General features: G+C 41.3%; 1 protein-coding gene across 3 annotated transcripts in view; it reads right to left on the bottom strand.

Moving 5' to 3' along the window:
- Positions 1–21127, bottom strand: part of DNM3 (dynamin 3) — a 183257-nt gene that overhangs the window by 21826 nt on the left and 140304 nt on the right. For all 3 annotated transcript variants that reach the window (XM_068416886.1, XM_068416884.1, XM_068416885.1), the window contains one exon: positions 3204–3368. In XM_068416886.1, coding sequence (XP_068272987.1) covers positions 3204–3368 — 165 coding nt within the window. The remainder of the gene's footprint in view (positions 1–3203; positions 3369–21127) is intronic.

Raw genomic sequence — 21127 nt, 5'->3', positions numbered from 1 at the left:
TTCCCAAGATTCTGATTACAGAAACCTGAGCTCCATTTGCACATGGGTTTGTGCTGGTTTAGCAACGTTGACTTAAATCCTGACAGTTAGACTAAGGCAAAGTTTGTGTTCAGACAAGGGCAGCGAGACCAGTCAAACTGTGTGGGCATGGGACCCTTCATGGTCACCTAGCAATGAAAAGGCGGCCAGGACAAACCTTACAGGGAAACAAAACCATATTGCCTGGGCTTGGCTGTCATTTCCCGCTCACGTACGACAGGAGATGCACAAATTCTTAGCAAAGCCTGCAAAAATTTTCCATGAGTCTCATGCTGTTTTCCAGTAGATGGTACTGATCAAGAGCCAGAGTACACTACTTTCCCCATGATTGCCAAAAACTCCACATTAAAAACAGATATCATAGTTAAACAGCATCACATTCTACTCGATGAAATGAGCATTTTAATGGCATCACTTCAAAAAAAAGAAGTCGTCGTCCTAAAATTAGATTAAGGCCAGAGCTGATTGTAAAAGCATTGTTAAACCACAAATATCTGTTTGAAAAAAATCAGCCTGTGACAATTATCATGAGAGATCCCTGTCTGCCACTAGCAGGAGCCTCAAGTAACTCCCTGAACTCTTCTGGAAGGGGAAGACTGCTGCGTTAAGGATGGTTCTTGGATCAACCTCCTGCCTTCTGCAATCGGAGGCACTGTACTAGACAGAGGAAGATCTTCCACAATAGCCACTTTCTCCAGCTTGGAAAAGGAAGGGAAAGTGACACTTACTCATGCCTTTGCTCCTCTCTAGAAAACAGAGAGACTCACAGGAATGGTTTAAAACATTTTCCTTCACAGAGCTGCGGTCAAAGCTGAACCATAGCGAGCATCCGGAACGCCAATGCCACAAAGCCCACCCCGTCGCTCTGACGTGGGGTAAGATGGGCTTCCACCTTCATCAGCGGGCAGACTACAACATACATCTCCACCTCAAATGCAAACACAATCCATTCCTTAACCTTAAGTTTGGTAGTAACAAGTAGTTTGGAGTTTTTCTACTCAGCTGAGATTAGTATCAGCACTGCTCATGGAGTACACACTGTCTAACTGTAAGACCACCCCTCTTGTATCATCTGCGATACCCAGGCACCATGAAACACAAATTCTGAAATGTGTGTTTTGTTTGTGCGTGTTTGAATTGCTAATGGTAACTCAATGCAGTTCTGTGTGGTAAACACATTTTCTTTTAAGGTAATCAACTTCCAGCCTAAGGGAAGAATAAGGGAGGCACTTGGAATACAACAGTCTAGGCTTAGGCCTCAAAATATGCTTAGGGACAGCATCTAATTATTCTCTGTACACTGAGTTTGAATCTGATACTTCCCTTGAATTATAAGTGCTCATTTACAGGCCCACAAACTGGAAAGGAAGTTCTAGGAGGACTTGGGAGGTTACAATTGTCATGGAAACAAACTCCTTGGGATCGATTGTTTCCAGAGTTTTGGAGGCAACATGATGGGCCAGCAGAAAGCACAGAATATGCTCATTAAGGGGGAGGGAGGGTGTTTTCACTTAATTCCTGGTGGATGCTTTGGACTTCTGAAGACTCCAAGGAACGCACACACTACTTAACAGGACCCATCTTCCACCACAGCTCCACTGTTTTCCAGGTCTTTACACAACCTTTTGGCATGGCTCAGCAGTATTAATTCAAGCATTTCTTTCTCTTTTTAATAGTGCTGATTTTTAAAAATTGATATTTTAGCTGTGTTTTTTCAATATGGTATTTTACTGCCTACGCTGCACAGAAACAAGTGCATTAATGTTCCTAGTCTCACTCTTCGTAGTCCTTTAAAACATTTTGATTCTTTGCCACAAATTCAAATTCTAGGATTGAGAAGCAGGTCTTAGCTCACTAGCAAACCCAAACACAGCTATAGACTAAGAGGTCAAATGAAAGGTAGACGATGTTACAAGTATGTTGTTTGTGTGTGCCGTGGTCAGCCAGCATGGCAGACTTTACTGATGTAACAGCTGATGAGACTGAAAGTACAAAATCTTGAAGTATTCTACTTCTGAGTAAAGCACACACTTCAGAGACCCTTAAACTATTCCATATGAGGAGGTGAGTGGCAGAAAATTTAATGTAAACTTTCAGAAGTAACTGCTCACCGAACTCTGCAGTTTATGAAATGGGAGCTAAAAGCCAGCCCTTTCAAAAGGCACTGAAGCTGTGTTAAGTCGAAGGAGCAAGTTGCTAGCTGTGATCTGGAAAGAGCAGAGGGAACATGCTCATCCTATAAATTTGAGCGCACGACTGATTTCAGGAAAAAAAGGGCAGCTCCATTATTCCCATGCTCTTTTGTAAAAACTCAGCCATGACTAGAGCATTATTTGGAGCCTGACTCCCCTAAATCTAAAGAAGTTAATGGAATATCTCTTGCCCTCATGCAAAGACTCTGCTCCTATTATACATACCAGGAAATCCCATTGAAATTTCCTGTCCAACCACCTAACTCTTAAGTGCAACACAAATTCCACAGGACTAATGGAATCCATCAGACGAATGCTAGAGGTGGCTCCGAGTCAAAAGTAACTGATACTTTCTAAACAGATTTGCCTTATAGCACATTGTATTTGTAAAAACCGATTGGTTTGATGACCTAACAGAAAAAGTGCTACCCATAACTAGCAGGAGCTGTGCTCTCCATTATTAATTTACATGGCAGCAGTGGCACTATTATTAAGCTTAGTTTTTAACAAGGTCCATTCAGAACTCTGCGAGGAAGCAAAGGCTGAGATCCTAGTGCAGTGGAAAAACAGTGATATCTCAGAGCCATTTCTTTAACCAAATAATCTTCAGATCTAAGAAAGACACACACAATAAATCAACCAACCACATCTGCTTATCTAAACAACAGTGTCCAAGGCTTCTAGATTTATGCCTTGAAAATGGTAACCTGAAAATATAAAGAAACCCAAATAAAATAGGAACTGCTTCAAGAAGCCGTGACGGAGCTCCCAACTCCCTTTTCCTGTTATATCAAAAGCAAGACAGAAAAAAAAAAAAGATTGGAATATTTTGTCTAAAAGTGTGACATTTATGGGACCATGTTCTTCTCTTTAGTACATGCTGTTGTTGCTGTATTCAAGAGGTGTGTTTGTATGAGCACAAGAGATTTGACAGACATGTTAAAATAATTTAGAACTTTGGATGTTACTTACATTATTGATCATAAGATGCATGATTGTTTTTGGTATCAAATCTCGGATACATTTGTTGATAATAGACATGTAGGAGTCCACAAGATTTCGAATTGTTTCCACCTGTCTCTCCAGCTGTGGATCCATTGAAAAATTGTCTGCTTGGCCATTCTCATCGTTTTCGGTCTACACAGAAGGAAAAAAAGAAAAGTCAAGTCTCTCAGACAGCAGTAAACTGGAAATATATTGGGGAAAAGAACTGGACTTACACTGTAGTAATCCAGCAATGTAACTCATACGAAGAATATCTGGAGGTTAAAATATGAAGTACTGGCCTGTTTAACATTAGTGTTTAACATCATGAAATCTGGACTTTTAGAGGTTAATGCAAAATGAGATACAAGACCTTTTTCCCAAAGTACATTATGTATTTCCACACAAATTTGTAATTTTATATTAAGGAAAGTTTTCAAAGACACGTGATGGTAAATGAAACCCCAAGAAATTATCTCAGATCATTTATTGTAATACTTATTATCAAATCTTTTACCATACAGATTCAGCCAGCCTGACCCATGCAGGAAAGCAACACCGTAAATCTGGATTTTTAATGTTACCCTCCTATGGGTAAAAAACATCCTTGTTATTGAAGGCTGACTCAGTTGTGACAAATTCCGCAGTTCAGCTTCAAACTTGTTAGATGTGAATAGCACCTAAATAAACAAAGGATTTAGGAAGGATAACAGCAAAAGCATCATCGGTTCCAGTGCTCAAGGCTCAGCACAACATCGGCTGGATTATATATTAGAGGTCTCTTTTTCATTGGAGAGAAAAACACTTCTTTGTATGTAAACAGGTGACCTAATTAAAGAAAATACCAGGAACTTTAACTGGAAGCTGAAGGGTATGTACTTTGCTTTGGTCTGGCCTGTATAAATATAAGAAAATCTAAAAAAGGAATAGTAGCCTTTTGGCAAAAATCAAACTTCTTTCTGAGGCTCAAAGGTGCCAAAAGAATGGAATTTCAACCTGGAAAGTACAAAGAACAATGTCCTTTCCCCAAACTCTGACATATAATACTCCCTGAAAACGACCACCAAAGCCGTATTAGCATGAACTATAAAATCTAAACCTCTTGGTACCTAGAAGCCTAACATGAAGAAACAGAAATTACTTGCACAAAGTGAATAACCCAATAACAAGAACTAGTTATACAACAGCCAGACCCCAATCAGCACAACTCCATTTACAATATAGCATTTAGCTAAAATTTGCACACCACTAGTGCTTCACACATTCCCTGAGCAGCTGAAATGGGTAGCTAACCCGTTAGTGAGAGACCGTTAGAGCTGGATATGCAAACACGTCAGCAAAGGGGCTTCTCCTTGCATGAAATCCGTTCTTGCTGAGCCACAAAGAGATTCCTCTCCCAACGCAGGGTCTGCTTCTGCTCACGCAGCATGGGCAGCTATACCACTTCTTATTTACTCCTTATAAACTATGGCTTGGTCAGTCCAGTTTAAACAAAATGGCGATGGTTGTGATTTGTTAAGTTAGTTTTGTTAAGAAATAAAAAATCTGACATACCGCTTAGAAACACACCTAAATGTTTGTAAAAAGTTTCAAAAGTTCAGATCATTTTTAATTACAGATGAATTACTGTAACACCAGCTAATCTATGGACTTCAAAAATAATTAGCAGTGCTTCCTAAAAATCTTGGGACTGTGGAGGACACTGAAAGAGCTCTTGATGAAAATCATGTTTTCAATTCTGTAACACCAGTAGACACACTACCCTATAAACCTCAATCATTTTGTTAATAAACTGCCTATGCCGAAAAGTCACAGCATGCAGACTGAGTATTTTCCTTAGCTGCCATGTTTGAAAAGAAACTAGCTGTAATTTTCCCTGTGAAATACCAAATAAATGGAAAATCATACACCTATCATATATCCACAGATTTTAGCCAAGTAACTGCAGACCGAAAATGCCCCTTTTCCAGTTCCCCTGCATTTGCCTTCTGTTCTCCTTTCTTCACTGTCTATATAAAGTACGGTTTGTCCAAGTATTTTTTCTTCTTTTTTTTTTTCTTTACTGTTTAAATCACAGATTGCAATAAGATTCTTAGCTGGCTAAGCAGCAAAGTGACATGTTTATCATTATCCTCATCAAGAGAATGTAAAGTAAAAATAGTAATTTGTCTCTGATCTTTAAGACAAAGGGTAATAGTCTGCAAACATTTAACCTTTTATATACAGGCTCATAGGTAATATTTACAGAAAGTGGATAATACTTCAGGAGTCCGTCTCTTGTTTGAAACTGTAATAGAGCTGACTTCATACTGTTGATTTGTTTTCTCTGAAATCAAAAAAGATCACTCTTTCATGAGTTTACAGTAATTTATTATGAAAGCTTCTGGCCATAGTATTCTTAATGCTTTCATGTCTCAACAGAAGGCTTTTCATGCCAGAAACCATCTTGTTTGCATCGCATCATGCACATGGAAATCTGCTTCTGACAGATTTCTGTGCTCTGCAGTACACCTACAAGCATTACACACTACACCTACAAGCGTTATCAGGCTTTCTTTTGTAAGCCGCCTCTGCGTTGTGCCAACAGCAGCATCTGAGAGTAAGGTTGCCTGGTAAAGCTGGGCTTCTCAACATGATTGATAGAAGTGATGTAGACGCCCTACTCCATCTCCATGCCATCCTTTCAAAACGGCTGGCTTTCTCCCTGAGCATCACAGTGACTCTAGCATCAGTACAAGCCACCCCTCAGCCCAAGGCCCTGCCACTCTGCATTCTAGAAAGGCTTTTGCGAGTCTGTTGCAATGAATAAACCCAAACCAGAATATACAAGAAAACCCTCATGTCTCTCTGACCACTCTTGAACACAATATTCACGCTGAATAGAAAAGGAGAACGAAGAAGCTGAAAATAGGTTTTTGTGTGCCTTCTTTCCCAGCAGCCAAGGCAGCCACAGTCCCCTTGCAGTGCTCCTCATTCTCGAGCCAGAACTTGCTAGTTCTGATAGCAAGTGTTAAGTGACAGCATATGAATCTGGGCTAAGTTTTCCTTCAGTTGACTCTTGCTTAATATTGCTATTAACTGTTGACAGGAATAGAATATTGTTACTTCAAATGACCACAACTGCAATTACTTTAGGAACTTCTGTAAGCCTCCAACAAAGAAACTATGGAAGAATCTAGAGTGCTAAAAACGAGGTAAAGAAAATTAGATCCATCTTGGAAAACTCAGATTCAGGATATCTGATGAAAAGATACCAAAGCTACAGAGAAGCAACAGGTGAATAAAAACACAGACGAAGAAAAGGTAACATGGAAGCCAGGATGGTCCTTTCATTTATATACACAAATACATTGCCACAGAGGTAAGGTCCTTCCCTTCTACTTTCTCTGCACTTCAGAAGAATGAAAATAATATCCATTCCTTGCGCTCTGCAGCAGCTCTCACCTGTCTTTCATAAGCTGCTTTGTGATCCTTGCATGGAAAGGTGCTAATGAAACACAGAGTATGCGGCATTGCTACTCTTCTACCTTTCCTGCATTTAGATACCTTCTGTACTAAGAATGTATTAAAGATTAACTAAAGTGTCATACGAGAGAAGACTAAAAACTGCATATGAAATCCAAACCACCTAAGTTTATGGGAATTTTACTGCTGGCTGCAGTAGGAATAGGATTTCACCCTACACGTGCATTTCTACCAGAAAAGTTGTCGGTCTTCTGAAGACTGTAAACTCTCTGCTGCGAGAGGAATGATTTAGTGGGGTACAAAGGGATGTAGGCATGAGGAATTATGTGCAATCAAAAAAAAAGAAAAAAGGAATAGTACCTCAGAGTATCAGAATAATTTTCCTGATTGTGGGAATTATAAGCATGTTGAAGAATGTCCCAAGAAAAATTCAGGAAAAGCGATTCCTTTTGAAATTCACAGCAAAACTGGTAACATACTGAAAACAGTCCTGAGCTGGCCACACAGAGAGCGCAATACTTCTAATTTCCATGATTTCATTACATCCAGGGCAGCTGCCAGCATATTTAAGAATGTCTTGTATAACATTCCTGATGTCAGTTCCAAGAAGGAGCATTTGTCTAGCATTTTCATTAGAGCAGTGTATCAACCCCTTCTCTGTAATCAAAAAGGCATTCTATTAAAAATGACTGAGAGGAAGCAGACTGGAAGGTGACTGACTAAAGGGCAAAAGTCAAAGCAGCAGCAAAGCAATGCTCAGTATGCTAAGAAAGAAGTCCATGGCTGCAGTGAGAAACCAACCATTGAAAAGCTGCTTTCACATCTTTCATTTACAGATACAAGTTCATAACAACAACGACCACCTGAAAATGAATTATTCCCTCCAGACTGTATTTATGTTTTAATTCACAGCCGCTGAATATATAATCTATTTCATCTATTCCTGTCCAAGTAAGGTTTTTCTTTAATGCACCAACACTCAGCACATTGCAGTTGTCCTAAACCCCCCCGCCTTTTCCTAAATCTTTACGACTGATTCTTGATATTCTCTCTTCATTGCAGTTGGATGCTGTAGACATAATTTAGCTAAGCTACTCTCAGCTGTACATAGCGTGCCTTTTGCCAGAGCACTGCTGAAACCACATGATGGCTTCACACAGCGAGGTTTTCTTACTGGAAGGAACCACAAGTAAATGACAATACATTACTTTTGTATATTTACAACAAAGCAAGCAGCAGAAAAAGAACATTTCCCGGGTAGCTTGGAAGCTGTCCTTTTCCCTCACAGAGGGTGACTTTGCCACTCTCTTCCATGCTTTCAGCATCTCCTGACTTTGTACTGCTGTCGCCTTGACTGAGCCACCCACGGGCTGCCCCTTTCAGCTACTAGGCTTTCATTGGCAGCCTTGAACTGCTCTAATCAGAGGTTATGATCTGGCTTTCCCTTGCACACATGATCTCTCTCACTTCATACCCATGTAGAAGAAAGACATAGCCTAGCTCAATTTGATTCAAAAGTATTTAGCTCTTTGGATTAGCTTAAACAATCGTCTGCTCAGATCCTTCTTTGTGGTTACAGACATTGTATATCACAGACCATTAGCTCCAAACCTTCTGCTGAATCCACATACTGCTCCCCAGATCTTGACATAGCTTTAACAATTCCAAACATTCAAAATCTGTGTTAGGCTCTCTCCCTGCCTCCTTCAATCAAGAAGCTGATTTGGAACTCTGAGACCAAAAGAAATTATGTGTTACTAGAACTCCAACACATTGGAGCTACTTTTGTCCTATAGTTCTTAACAGGTTGACAAATAATCATGTCCAATCAATCCAATCTCCTTTTAGAGCAGCGATTCAGATCTTATGGGTAAGGTATTAACATTAGATAACACATATTTCAGACTTCAGTAAAGCTTTTTGACACAATCTCAAGTGACATTTTCATAAAGGGAAGTGTGCTCTCCCTGCAGCTACTGGTTGGATGCTCATTTCCATAGAAAAGCTATCGATGGCTCACTGTCAAGCTGGAAAACTCTATCAAGGGGACTTTCACATGGGCTGTATTTTTTAATGTGCTTATTAATGCCTTAATGCTCAGGATGGAGGATTATAGCCTGTGCTTATGACATTTACAGATGAGAAGAAACTGAATGAGTCAACAATGTCTTGCTGTTATGAAATTAGCACAAGAATTGTGCATCCAATTCTCATTATCACACTACCAAAAATTTGTGGCACATTTTGAGTGTGTTCAGAGGAAGCCATTGAGGAGGAGGTTCAGGACTCTGTAAAATATTACCTGAAAGGAGAAACTAAGATCAGTTGGGACTGATGAGTTCAAAAGAAACCGCCTGTGGGAGGGGAGAAATGAGTGCCTTTGTGGATAGGAAAAGATGTCAAACAAATATTTGGGAAGTGTTATATAGTAAGAACAGTGAAGCACAGAAATAGATGGACTAGGAGAGTTGCAGAATCTCCTCCAAAGATTAGACCAACATCCCTCAGAAATGGCCTAGGTATGGAGATCCTGCCTTGAGGCAGGGGAAAGAACTAGACAACCTCTTGCAGCCCTTCTATCCAGTGGGTGATACTGGATGCAAAGCAGCATGAAATTACAAGCCCACAACACTGCAACAGGAAAGGGTGTTTCTGAAAAGACAAAAAAATTACAATATATTCTACTTTTCTTTTTGTTCTATGCAAAAATCAAGTAAAAAATAAAGCATTGCCATTAATAGCCATCTCCCCTCAAAGAATCTGTACTCCAATTTCACCATTTGGTGCCATGTACATCTCTCACACAAAGGACTTTTACATAACCCTCCCTGCACTGCAAGTTTTGATTCGGGGCCAACAGCTGCTTCATGCCTTTCAGAACAGACTGCTGGACAAGCAAAAGCAGAAAGAGGCTGGCATAAGGAAAACAGCACCTTTGTTTATAAAACAAATACTACTTTGGAATTTGCAAACTTTTCAGTCAAAGAATTTCCTTGTCATAACAACACATGAAGTGCCCCATATTTATAGGAGCACATTAGAAAAAAAATCTCAGATGTGAGATACTATTGGTGCAATATTTGCCATTATTTCAGTGTAGAAGGAGGGCAGTGGATCTTGGGAAGTCTCAAATAGTGGTGAGTTACCCAGGAATTCAAGTCATAATGATGAAGACCCAAAGTGTGAAGATTAGCCCAGATGTTCAGGCTGAAATTTATTGTGCATTTGTTACCAAATGCATGAAAAGTTCCCGGAGACAACAACCCGATCCAGCAGTGGACATGAATTGTAAAGGGAACAGGATCATTTGCTGTGAAAGGAGGTAATCAATGGGTGGAGGCATCAACCAGACATCTAAGGATTAAAGGATTAAAGCTACTGGCTGTGGTATGCAGTTCCCCTAAGAAGGAAAACAAATAGAAGTCCTAGAGCTTCTACCAAAGACAATGAAAACAGAAAGCAGAAGAACTGGTCATCCATGATGGTGATCAGAGAAGTATTAAGAGTCATCAGGAAAACTGAAGTTACACCTTGCCTTTCACCTCTGTTACCTACCTCCTTACCAAAACCATTCTTAGAAGAAATGTTGGCTGAACTGATCACTACTGAGGACTTTTACTTAGCGGTAACTATGCAAGAGAGGGTCACTAACAAAATTTTCCTTATTCCAGCAACAGTGCACAAGACTTGGCTGAAAGATTCCTTTAGGGACAAGGAATTGTCTTATTTTATGAGATTAAAATAGGGCAAGTAAGTGCTCGGTGCATGGACAGTGGCTTAGCGAAGGCAACTCTTGGAAAACACATTGCCCAAGATTACGTGTTTAAAGCATAGCTTATGACTTCATGTGTCTGTGTTAACAGAGTTGCAAGTTTTTCACAAAACGTGATCCTTTTAGAGGTAGGCACCCAGAATAAAGAATAAAAATCACAATTCTGTTTTTCCTAGATCCTGTACTGAGCTCCTGTTCCATGGTCCTCCTTCATTTCTTCCAGCTGAGATGGTAACTTTTCAGTACTTTAAACCAGCCTGATTTAAATGAATTTGAATACAGGAGGAGAAGGGCAGCGTGTATATCTGTGTGCCTGTTGGGAGGGACAGACTTGGAGGAGGCCTTAGAGTGGGGGAGCTCTGTACAGTGTCCAGTGCAGGAGCTCTATAAATTACAGCCTTGTCTTTTATTTTTGGTTGATCTAATGCAATGTGTCACTTATAACTGCACTCTCTTCCATAATTAATGATGTCTAGGAAACTATTCTGAAATTCTCCTCTGATAAGCACCTAGACAAACTTGATGTTTCCTCTCCAAGACACAAAAGAGGACGTTAAACTGTTTTCACCCCCACATCCCTCGAGCCATGAGAAATATCAGATCCGTCTCTGCTGGGCCAGACTAAGCCCTGGTTCACCACAAACTCAGTGCAGTACCGACAAATGATCTCCATAGTAAATCATGCAAATAAGAAATGTCAGCATGTTCCAAAATTCCTCACTTAATCTTATTGCCAGTTGTATAGTCTGGATAATCAGTAAATAAATCCCTCTAACTTTGCTCAAATCCTTAGGGGCTGAATACACAGAGAGCACTTTCTAATTCGTTCTCATTAACCTTCCCAGCTCTAAACAAAGCAATTTCCTACTTTTCTTAGTGTCTGATTTTTCCACCGGCCTCTGCAACACCTGATTTAGCAGCAATGATTTCTCACTTGTGATTTCTGTTTCGAACTGGCATTGTTCTTTCTCCTCACACATACGCTTGCTGGAATAGCACAAATCAGCAAGATTTAAAACCTCCCATTCTCAAGTTTGAAGCCCCTAAAGGGAAATTGCAGTTGTGATGCCAAGGAACACAGTCGTACGTTATTTGACTTTTCCTCGGCCAGGCTGACAGCGGAGAGGGAGGGAGGGAGGAAGGGAAGGGGAAGGGAGAGGAAGATGGCATTTTAATAGCACCCACACTGCTTTCGCACAGTTGGATCACTGTGCTCTGGAGCGGCACCATTTCCTTTGCCCTTTGCCTCGCATTCAGTCAATACGGCTACCCCAGGCTCTACGGGAAGGATTCTCAATCTTTTTCTCCCAGCATGGACTGCATCTTAGTACAGAAATCTGTCTTGTGGACACCTCCCCTCACAGCCTAGCTGGCTAGCCCTGCCTTTACCCCTATTTTTGACAGACCATTACCAACTCAAGCCTTGCACAGACCACCCCGCCCGCAGCCCAGATGTGACTAAATGGGCCAATGTTCCTGCCACGACAAGATGGATTATCCCCCATCTCTCACCCCAGTTCTCATAGCACCCCCAGTAACTGCTTATCTGAAAAAAATTAATAACAGGAATGTATTTAATCTAATTTAGCAAATGGACATACAAGAACCACCAGCATCTTATGTAGATAAATCTACCTTTCCCAGATGTTAGTCGTATGCCAAACATACCTTGGCCAGAGCTCTCATCGAAATATTTCATTTGATAATTCAGGTCCTAGGATTCAAAGCTCTCATACACATTAATGGGCTTTCCATAAGCCCTCAGTCAGGCAGAGTGACAGTGGTCTACAAATTCTGGCAGCAACTCTTACCCCAGTAGAGCGTCACCCATCAGCACCATCCGTACTCCCCATTTAAGAACTCCTTTTACTTTGGCAAGTAAAAATTTGAGCTGCAACATTCCTGTGGCAGAAAAACCTCACAAAAGATCAGGAGAGGAATCTGAAAACACCGAGAGGTTTCCTGAAGTGTAACAAATATTGCTAAACAAAAGAAAATCACCTACCCAGGAGTGTTTTGGATTCATGCCACAAGAAGAGAAATTGAAAATTATTGGGTAAAATTATTTTCAAGGGAAGAAGTGAGTTGTGAGCAACTATGCTGCACATAATACTGGACCAAATGAAATTAGATACTGCTTTATGACACGGCTTCATTTTGTATAAATATGTCAAAACCCTTCTAAGTATTCTACAAAACCAGTAGATAATGAAAGGGTTTTTTTGTCTCCCTAAAATAAAAGCAAATTGTATTTGAGAGACAGTGATATTCTGGTAAGTTAATACACATGTCTGTAAGCAACAAACATAAACACTTCATGTTATAAGACCACATGCTTGTTGGCATAAACCAAAATGAAACTATAAAGTTTAAACCCTCAGTCACTCTGACCTCCTCTCTGTGACGAAGTTAAAGGACATCAGTGATCAGCACGCTGCCCCGAGGTCCAAGCAGACGTAACATGGAGTTTACCTTTGCAGTTAAGATCACCTGGCTTTATCGTTGCCACAAACAACCCTAACCTTGCGTTTCAGTTGGATATTTTTGCAAATTAACTTTTTAAATGACCTATGGCTTTTTCAGTTCAAAGGTTTGATTTTTTTTCCCTCCCTTCTGTTACTGGCCAGCAGCAAAAGGTAAAGTCAAGACTCATTTGACAACTCTCATTTTTCAGCTCTTGCACAGCAACGTACAGTCAAGGAACCCCATCCTTGTGGCAACATGATGAAAATGCAAACTTCTTTCAGGCAGGGAACAGTAGCTCACACACACACTCCCAAGGATTAGAACTTTTTTTGTCAAGAGGAGAAAAAACTGCCACACCATTAGGGCTAGCCCCTCTCTTTTTAGAGGGTTTGTGCCTGCTGAGCAAAGCTGGGTAGTTTGAGTAGTGGTTTAATGTATCGTCCCAGTGACCGAATGTCTCACAGTGCAGTTACAGATACAAAAGTTTCACTCTTCTTCCCCCATGCTTCTATTTTTAAATGTTTTCTGTAGTAAAATTACTGTGAGGCAGCTAAATTCAAGGGCGGGCACGGAACTTGAACCCGTGGCCTTCTGGCTTAGAGGTGAGACTATTCCTAACTGAGCCAAAGTGACACATACATAATACGCTTTCAAGGTTTTTAGAGAGCTCTGTCATGATTTAAAAACACTAAGTCTTTGTGGTACAAACCACAGCGCAGGAAAGAACTGGGGCTCCCTTTTGACTGCTAATTTTAGCTGATGAATTGTTTATAATCTCTTGCAAAATATATAAAGCCTTATTCTGCCTTAAGCTACGAGAGAACAGCCTTTCAAAACTGATTCTTAATTATAGTGTTCCCCTGCTAGACGGGATGGAGGCAGGTTCCAAAATTGTGTCAGAGTATATGAAGTGATAAAATGAGGATGGGTGAGCTATTTTTAAACACACTCAAAGACTTTGAGGTCAAAATCCCTGAATTTATAGCCTTATGGCCATATTAAGCCTCATGGATTATTAAGACCTGCATGGCGAGATTCAAATATCATTTAATTTGAGGCACCCTCTGGCTTCGGAGCATGTGTTCCCAACCGGTCTGCCTGCCAAGCCGGGCCCCCCAGGGAGCCACCTTTAAGCACAGATTACATCCCTACTGTGGCCAGGCATTTGGGAGATAAAGGGGCTGAGATCCTCTCTTTTCCCAAGACATTTTGCAAGTGAGGGGCTTGCCCTTCCAGATGGGCAGGAAGCGAGTGGGTTACAGAGAGTTTGAGGAGTCTTAGGCAAAAGCACGTCATTGCTCCTCACTCTACCCACCCTGGAAAGCTAACACAGCCTCAGGCCCTGGGGATATTCCCTCGCCACAGTCGTGTTTCCCATTTGAGGAGGGCAGCTGGGCACCTGCTGCTGGGACAGGATGGAGAGCTGCTGCCCAGTAACATTCAGCCTGGTTTAAACAGAAGTGATGCTGCCCTCTCCTACACGGTTCCTTCCCCACCGCAGGGAGAGAGGCTTGACAACAAGTCCTGAAACACATCTTAGATTTTTTTAGAAAATCCAGATTTGTAGCAAAATCCAGATTTGTAACAAGCTCGTGGAAATAAACCACATACAGGCATCACCTGGGAAGGAACGGGCACCGTCTTTGCCGCCACAAGCTTCCCAGCACTGCTGAGTAACACTCCTGATCTCAGGTTTGACTCATGGCAGCATTTGGCTATGTGAAACCTGTCGCCCTCTATACACACACTGGTTTCTTCCCAGTAATGATCAACGCACACCAGTTTTTTGAAAAAGGAAAAAAGCTACCAAGTGAGGAGAAACCAACTGGACAGACTTTCCCTGCCGAAATAGCTCTCAGACCCTTTTCCCTATTGTTCTTGACAGTCTACAAAAGATTTGTGTGTATCTTCCTCTGGAGGCCAAATCAGTGGCAGCAAAGGCTTTAAGGCTCTGAGGACACTGCAAAACGATTCGCATCATTTGTACTGTTCATTTTGTAACCAGGGTAAGGTTTTGTGGGAAGCCATTGCACAGAGAAGAGCTATTATTTTGGAAAAGACCAGGCAGTGGTTAGAAACATCAGAGGAAGAAAAAAGGCTCTAAAGGTATTTTCAGGTGAGTGGATTTATTTGTCCAATTTCTGCAATAGCATTTACCTAAGCATCACCTACACTTGTCATTTTTTCCATTTGGATTGCCATGCACTGGCGTGTAACATAAAATACTAATGAATTGTAGATGGCCAAAGTAAAAACGTTAGTCAAAACAAAACTCAAACCTTTTCTTGATTGCTTATGGATTTATAAAGCAATAAAACCACATAACATGCACTAAACAAAAGCCTTGTAAAAAAAGGTTTAGTACAAAAAAGGCCTGGTGAGCAGTGAAGAAAAAAATAATCCAGTGTTTTTGGTTCTGTTAGTAATTTATGTACACTCATGTTTTGATCAAAAGGAGTTACTGGAACGGGTTCTGTATTATACCTATCAGAAGACTACAATGCACTTATTAGCATTAGAGGGTCTCCCACTTGGAGCAATACTTAATGGATCCATGTTCCTTACTTAGGCATTTTGCAAGTATTTTATATTTTTACAAATCCATGGTATTAGACCATCCTATAAGCATCAAAGACTCATTCTTTCAAAACTTCCCTGTTTTGGTCTGAAAATGTTTACCATTACAATAGCAATGTGGTGAGTTCAGAGACACTTCCTTTCCTTGAGGTCAAGAGATGCCATTCCCATATGGCTATGGACACCCAGTACTTACTTGAGAATTGTTCCTTTCAGGAGCCAGGCCTTATCCATCTCCAACTTCAGTCGCTAGGAATCTTCCTCCCGATATCCACCGGCATTTACTCAGACTATACAACCGCTTCTTTACGTTTCAGGAATGGCAAAACCAGTTTTAAAGCTTTTCCTACAGGTGCTTTTCTTGAGTTTGATTTCCAGGCACACAGACTTCCTGAACTCCGCTCTGTACCACAAATCATCCTTCAGCTACATCCTGTACTCCTGCATCCCACTCTGCTCCCAGTGAAGCCCCTGGCAAAATTCCCACCGAGTTTAATAGTCCTGTCCTATTCCCCCCAATCCCTAACCAAGGTTAATTTCATTTCTCCAAGTATAAACAGAAATCAGCAGGTAAAAAAGTTTTGTCTAATGTGGCACTAAAGGCTATGGAATTTACTCCCATGTGAGAATGGCACAATAAAGTCATTTGTTTAAAAGTAAATTGAAAACATTCCAGTCCTCCCAGGCTTACGACTATTAGCTTTAGTTTCTGCACAGCACTGTAGAATGTCTGGCATCAAAGGCACTTTGTACATTGCACTGTACTTGTATTGGACACTGTTAGTGGACCATTAATCACAGTGAACAAAGATCCCATGCAAACACAAAATGGACTGATTTTTTTCACTTGTTCAGCATGGACTAGAAAAGGTTAACACCACAGTTTTCTGGATACTGCACATTTTGAGGCATGAAGTGCTGACAAGGCATCTGGGAGGGCGCAGATTTTTCAATTGATAATTACAGATTCGACATTAAACAATTCTTATGTGTGCTTAATACTCTCTAGAATTAGACAGAAACGTACCTCAGCATAAACTAGCACAATTTAAATTCAGATGCCTACAAATGCATGCACTTCTTTACACCCACACACAGATACCGCATGCGTGCGCGGGGGCAATGGTTATTGGCAAGAAAATCTACGGTGATGTGAACCATAGTTCACAGGAACCATGAACAACCACGGCTGGAGAAAGTGAAGGCTTATGCGAAACACGCATTAACAGATCAACTAATCTGGAGGAACACAACTGTATGTTTGGAAGCGTTGGAAGAAGAATGGGAACTGAACCAGTATAAAAATGAAAAGCCTTGAAAAGGAAAACCAGTCAGTGGACAGGCAAGCGCAGAGGAGGCATGGAGGAGAGACTGTGGTCTGGAATCACAGGCTGTTTTTCAGGGTGCAATTTACTGATAACATCAAAGGCGAAAATGCTGTGTCGCAGGAGCGTGAATTACTGCTTTCAGCTCCTCATGGCTGTCATGGGCAGTTTCTTGTCATCCAGACCAGAGCGGGGAAAACCTGAGTCATCGGCCCTGAAGCTTGCTCTTTGACAAGATGATTTCCGTTGGGTTCCTTAGAGCAAAGTATTTTGGCTACCAAGCTTTCACAGACAAAAGTTATTGCACTCTTGTACCAACTGTCTCAGGTGAAACAAAACTTACTGTATGTTATCATTCTTTCCTAACCACCAAGCAGTGAGGGAATAAATCACTATCCTCAAAAAAGAAAGAGACATTGTGCAGAATCTCCTAAAAGTATCATCGACGTGAAGGTATCATCACGGTACCTGGGTCTGCGGAATGGCAAACGCAGCGCCCGTGCTCAACAAAATGGGAAGAAAAGCAATGCAAGTACGGGCTTGTTAGTCAAGCCATGACTGTATACAAGGCTTTTGAACACGTTTCAAAGAAAGACTTTAAATAAAAGAAAAAAATAAAAAGAAAGTAGGATGGCAGAGCATGCCAGACTCAATAAGTTAACTGATTTTCTGACTAAGGGAAACTTGACAGATCTTTGGTTCAGCAAAGCGATACCCTTAGGAGACTGGCAATTAAGTTTATAAAGATGAGTATTAATGAAAGAATGGTACAGTAAAAAAAAACTGTCTAACAGATAAATAAATGATAACAGGGCAAGAAGAACTAGCAGCCTTGAAGGATTTCACTATCAAAGTGTCCAATGGATCGGTCTTAGTGAAATAAAATAGCGTGAACTTGCCAGTTAAATTTGTTTCTGCCCATAACACAAAATTGTGAGGCAGTGCCAACACAATGGGGGATTGAACAGTGTCCTGGAAGACACGGATAACTTCAAGGCTTGGAAAAACAGAAACAGGATAAAATAATAGTGATATGCTGACAGACTAATGACAGCTGCTGTGCCGGACAGGGAGCTCATCAGCTAGCAACAACAAAGGAAAAGAAAGCCCAAGCACCTCTAACTAAGCATTGGGTAATTCTGAGACACCGGTACAATTTGGCCATGAAAAGACCAAATACGTTGGTGGTCTCTGTTATGAGCAATGCAGGCCCAATAGAGGGAACACCATTTTGTACTGGTGCGATCTGGTCTGGATCACTGTCGGAGGAGGCTGTGTGCCTTCTGGTGAAAGATAACGCTTTACACTTCCCTTGGTTCCAGGGTTGCTGCACTATTTCCTTAAGAGTCAAATGAAACTGCACGGCCTGAACAAGAGGATTTTATCGCAATAGCATTGAAACTGCTTTTCAGCCTCCGCAGTGTAGAGCACTGCAGTCTTTGAGAGCCCTAGACAGTTAAATTGAATAGCTCTGCATCTTATATTAACTATATGGCTCTCTTCCTTCCTCCCCCACAAGGTCCTTGTTCATGTTCCAAACCATAGTCCCCTGCCTCCAAGCTGCAAAGGGCTCTATATCAGCTCTCCCATTAAGCTGGGGAGTATATCTGGGAGGAAAGAGTGAAGATATTCGGTTAGTGGTCTCCAAAAACTTCCATGCACACACTGATCGACCCAAAGCTGCTTCTGCTGCTTCCTGGGTCTGGGAAAAGAGGAATGTGGCCTTTGGAAAAGACTTTTCTTAAGAAGCCACCAGGCACGGAGACTGTTGTTTGACCGCTTTCTTCAGTGGGGGCTGGAGAAGTGCTGCATGTTCCACAGGTCTGTGCACAGCAATTTAGGGAGCCTCGTCAGACTAGAGTAGAGAAGCGATGTAAGGAAACAACTCCTGCCCTTCCAAGCATGATTTTCCCATTCCTGTCTCCAAACTGGAGGATCAGTCCTCTGAATCTTCATCTTCTACAGGCTTGTATGTATGGAGGAGAGGGGCCCGGCCATGAAGACTGATCTGAACGGCAGGAGGAGCAAACAGAAACTGTCACTGTCAGTACAGTGAGCTGGTCCCATGGCTTGACTCGTCACCTTCTGTCACCCTTCCAGAAACCTTCATCCAGCTTGGTAAGGGGGCATGACCCTTGCGTAAGAAGAGCAGGCAGCTGAAAAGGCAGGTAAACAGCTGACTAAAGATCTTGATGCTCCCGTTATCACGTGGGCTGCTGGTTACAGCTTCCATGTAATGTAGAAGGAAAGGAAAAACTTTATCTGAGACCTTAATATTAAGATTTAAATTGATAAAAGCAAGTTGGACTGGACTCTCGGTACTAAGTATCACACCTGAGATAATCACCGTGTCCATGACTAGTCTCATCTAACAGAAGGTTGCTTTAGAGTTGCTGGAGGATCAAATGACACATTTAAGGATCTGCTACTCCAGCTAAATCTCCATGTCCATTTAGTGAAAACTTTTGGGTTATTTATCAGAAGGGGAATGGTAGAAGGGGGTGAGAGGGAGGTGAACTCTTTAAAATATAATTTATTTTCTGGCTACCTTCCTTTCATAAGAAAAAAAAAAAAAAAAGAGTTCAGCTTAAATTACAGGCATGCAGACAAGCTCTCTCAGCCCCAGAAATTCATCCTACATGTTGATTAACAGTCAAACTATTAGAGATTTAGCATGAAAAATGGGCTAGGCTTCAACTGAAGATTGCCTGTAGCTAATGATGCAGTGGAATGAACATTTTCATTCCAGCTAAACCATTCCTGTTCCTGTAAAAATAAAGAAATCCAATCCTGGGTTATGAAAAAGACTCGAAGAACTCTGCATACTTCTTGGCTTAAAAGAATGCCATGCATTTTAACAAATCTGTGTATACAGGATATGTTACCTGTGAAGTCAAACATACATGTAAATTACATACACATACACACAGAGTATAAATATCTGAAGTGAGGTCAGGCAGCAGAAGAGAAGGTGGTGACCATAACCTAGAATTTCATGTGTACGAGCACATTACAGAGTTACTAGATTTTAACATAGCTCCTGTCTCAGGCTAAAAAAATTAAAATGTAATAAAAAAACACCTCAAGGAAGTGCAGCAGGCTGTACAGCATCTGCCTGGCAAGGCTGCCTGACATAAGCAGGACTTGCCTGGAGATCTCCCTGTGGTTCAGCCCCTGGCGCCATCACTTGGGCTTGAAATCAAAAGCAGTGGAAGGAGGTAATTAAAAGTGACTCTGCACCACTCCACTGGCAAAAGAAGACTCCGCTGCAGCCACCGAAAGAGGGTGGGAAAGGATTCAGGGGTATGTAAGAGAAGGCATGTGTCTCTCCAGCTTTAGTGATTTCCATTATGGAAACACAGCCCTTTACAGCTTTTAACCTTTATGCCGCTGAAGTCAAAATATCAAGTTCTTGTTTTAATTTCAGCACATAAAATGCAAACTCCAGTTTGGCTAATGTCAACAGCACATTCTCCCTAAGCCGCAAGTAAGGTGCCGAGTTGAAGAAGCACCACAAGGTAGAAAGCTGAAAAGTGGAATTACACACAAACAGCGATGGCCACCAGCACTTCTGCTGGCTAGACCAGCGATTTTCAAGACTATGGAACTCAGAGAGGGTGCAGGGGAAGGCCACAAGGTTCAAACCATCCTGCTGGCTGCAGGAACAACTATTAAAAGAAATTAAGAGAAAAGTCAGACCCCAGAAGGAGCAGAAGACACTGTGTTCCAACTCTAACCAGCTGAAGGAAAGTTTATATAAAAACAATCACTTGGTTAGTGACTCATAAGGAAAGAATCCCTAAGCTTTCTTCAGGGAAACCCCAGTAAATAACATGTCTAAAAACACATGAAGATGGTGCTGTCTGTTCCGTTACGGTACTCAGTCCACAAGATAAAACCTTTGGCAGCAGAACAACCACTGAGCACAGTTCTCTTCGGGAAACCCAAAAACCAGTCAGAATTGCTGTGGCTGCTTGCAAAGTCTGTCTCATATTCTAGCTCTTGTATGACATATCTAATGCAAACTGGGAAGAAATGTGTAAAGAATGCTTTTTGTTACAGCATCGGAGAGTGCTTCTCTGTTGACTACATGCAGTCGTACTCTCAAGATATATACATGACTGGGTTTCAATACATTCTGCATCCTTTACAACTAAATGCTACGGATTCAAATATCCTGCGCCCAAAGAAACTGAATGAAAAGCTCGCTGCACGCACAGCCTCTCTGGAATGTGCTATCAGACACACAGCAGGCTGTGCAAGAAATAGTACTCTGTCCAAAGAAGTAGATAGAACTTGCAATGTAT

The sequence above is a fragment of the Nyctibius grandis genome, chromosome 21 (genome assembly GCF_013368605.1).
Source record: "Nyctibius grandis isolate bNycGra1 chromosome 21, bNycGra1.pri, whole genome shotgun sequence".
NCBI classification, from domain to species: domain Eukaryota; kingdom Metazoa; phylum Chordata; class Aves; order Nyctibiiformes; family Nyctibiidae; genus Nyctibius; species Nyctibius grandis.
Note: the sequence above shows the minus strand (reverse complement) of the source record. Positions and strands in the feature narration are given on the sequence as shown.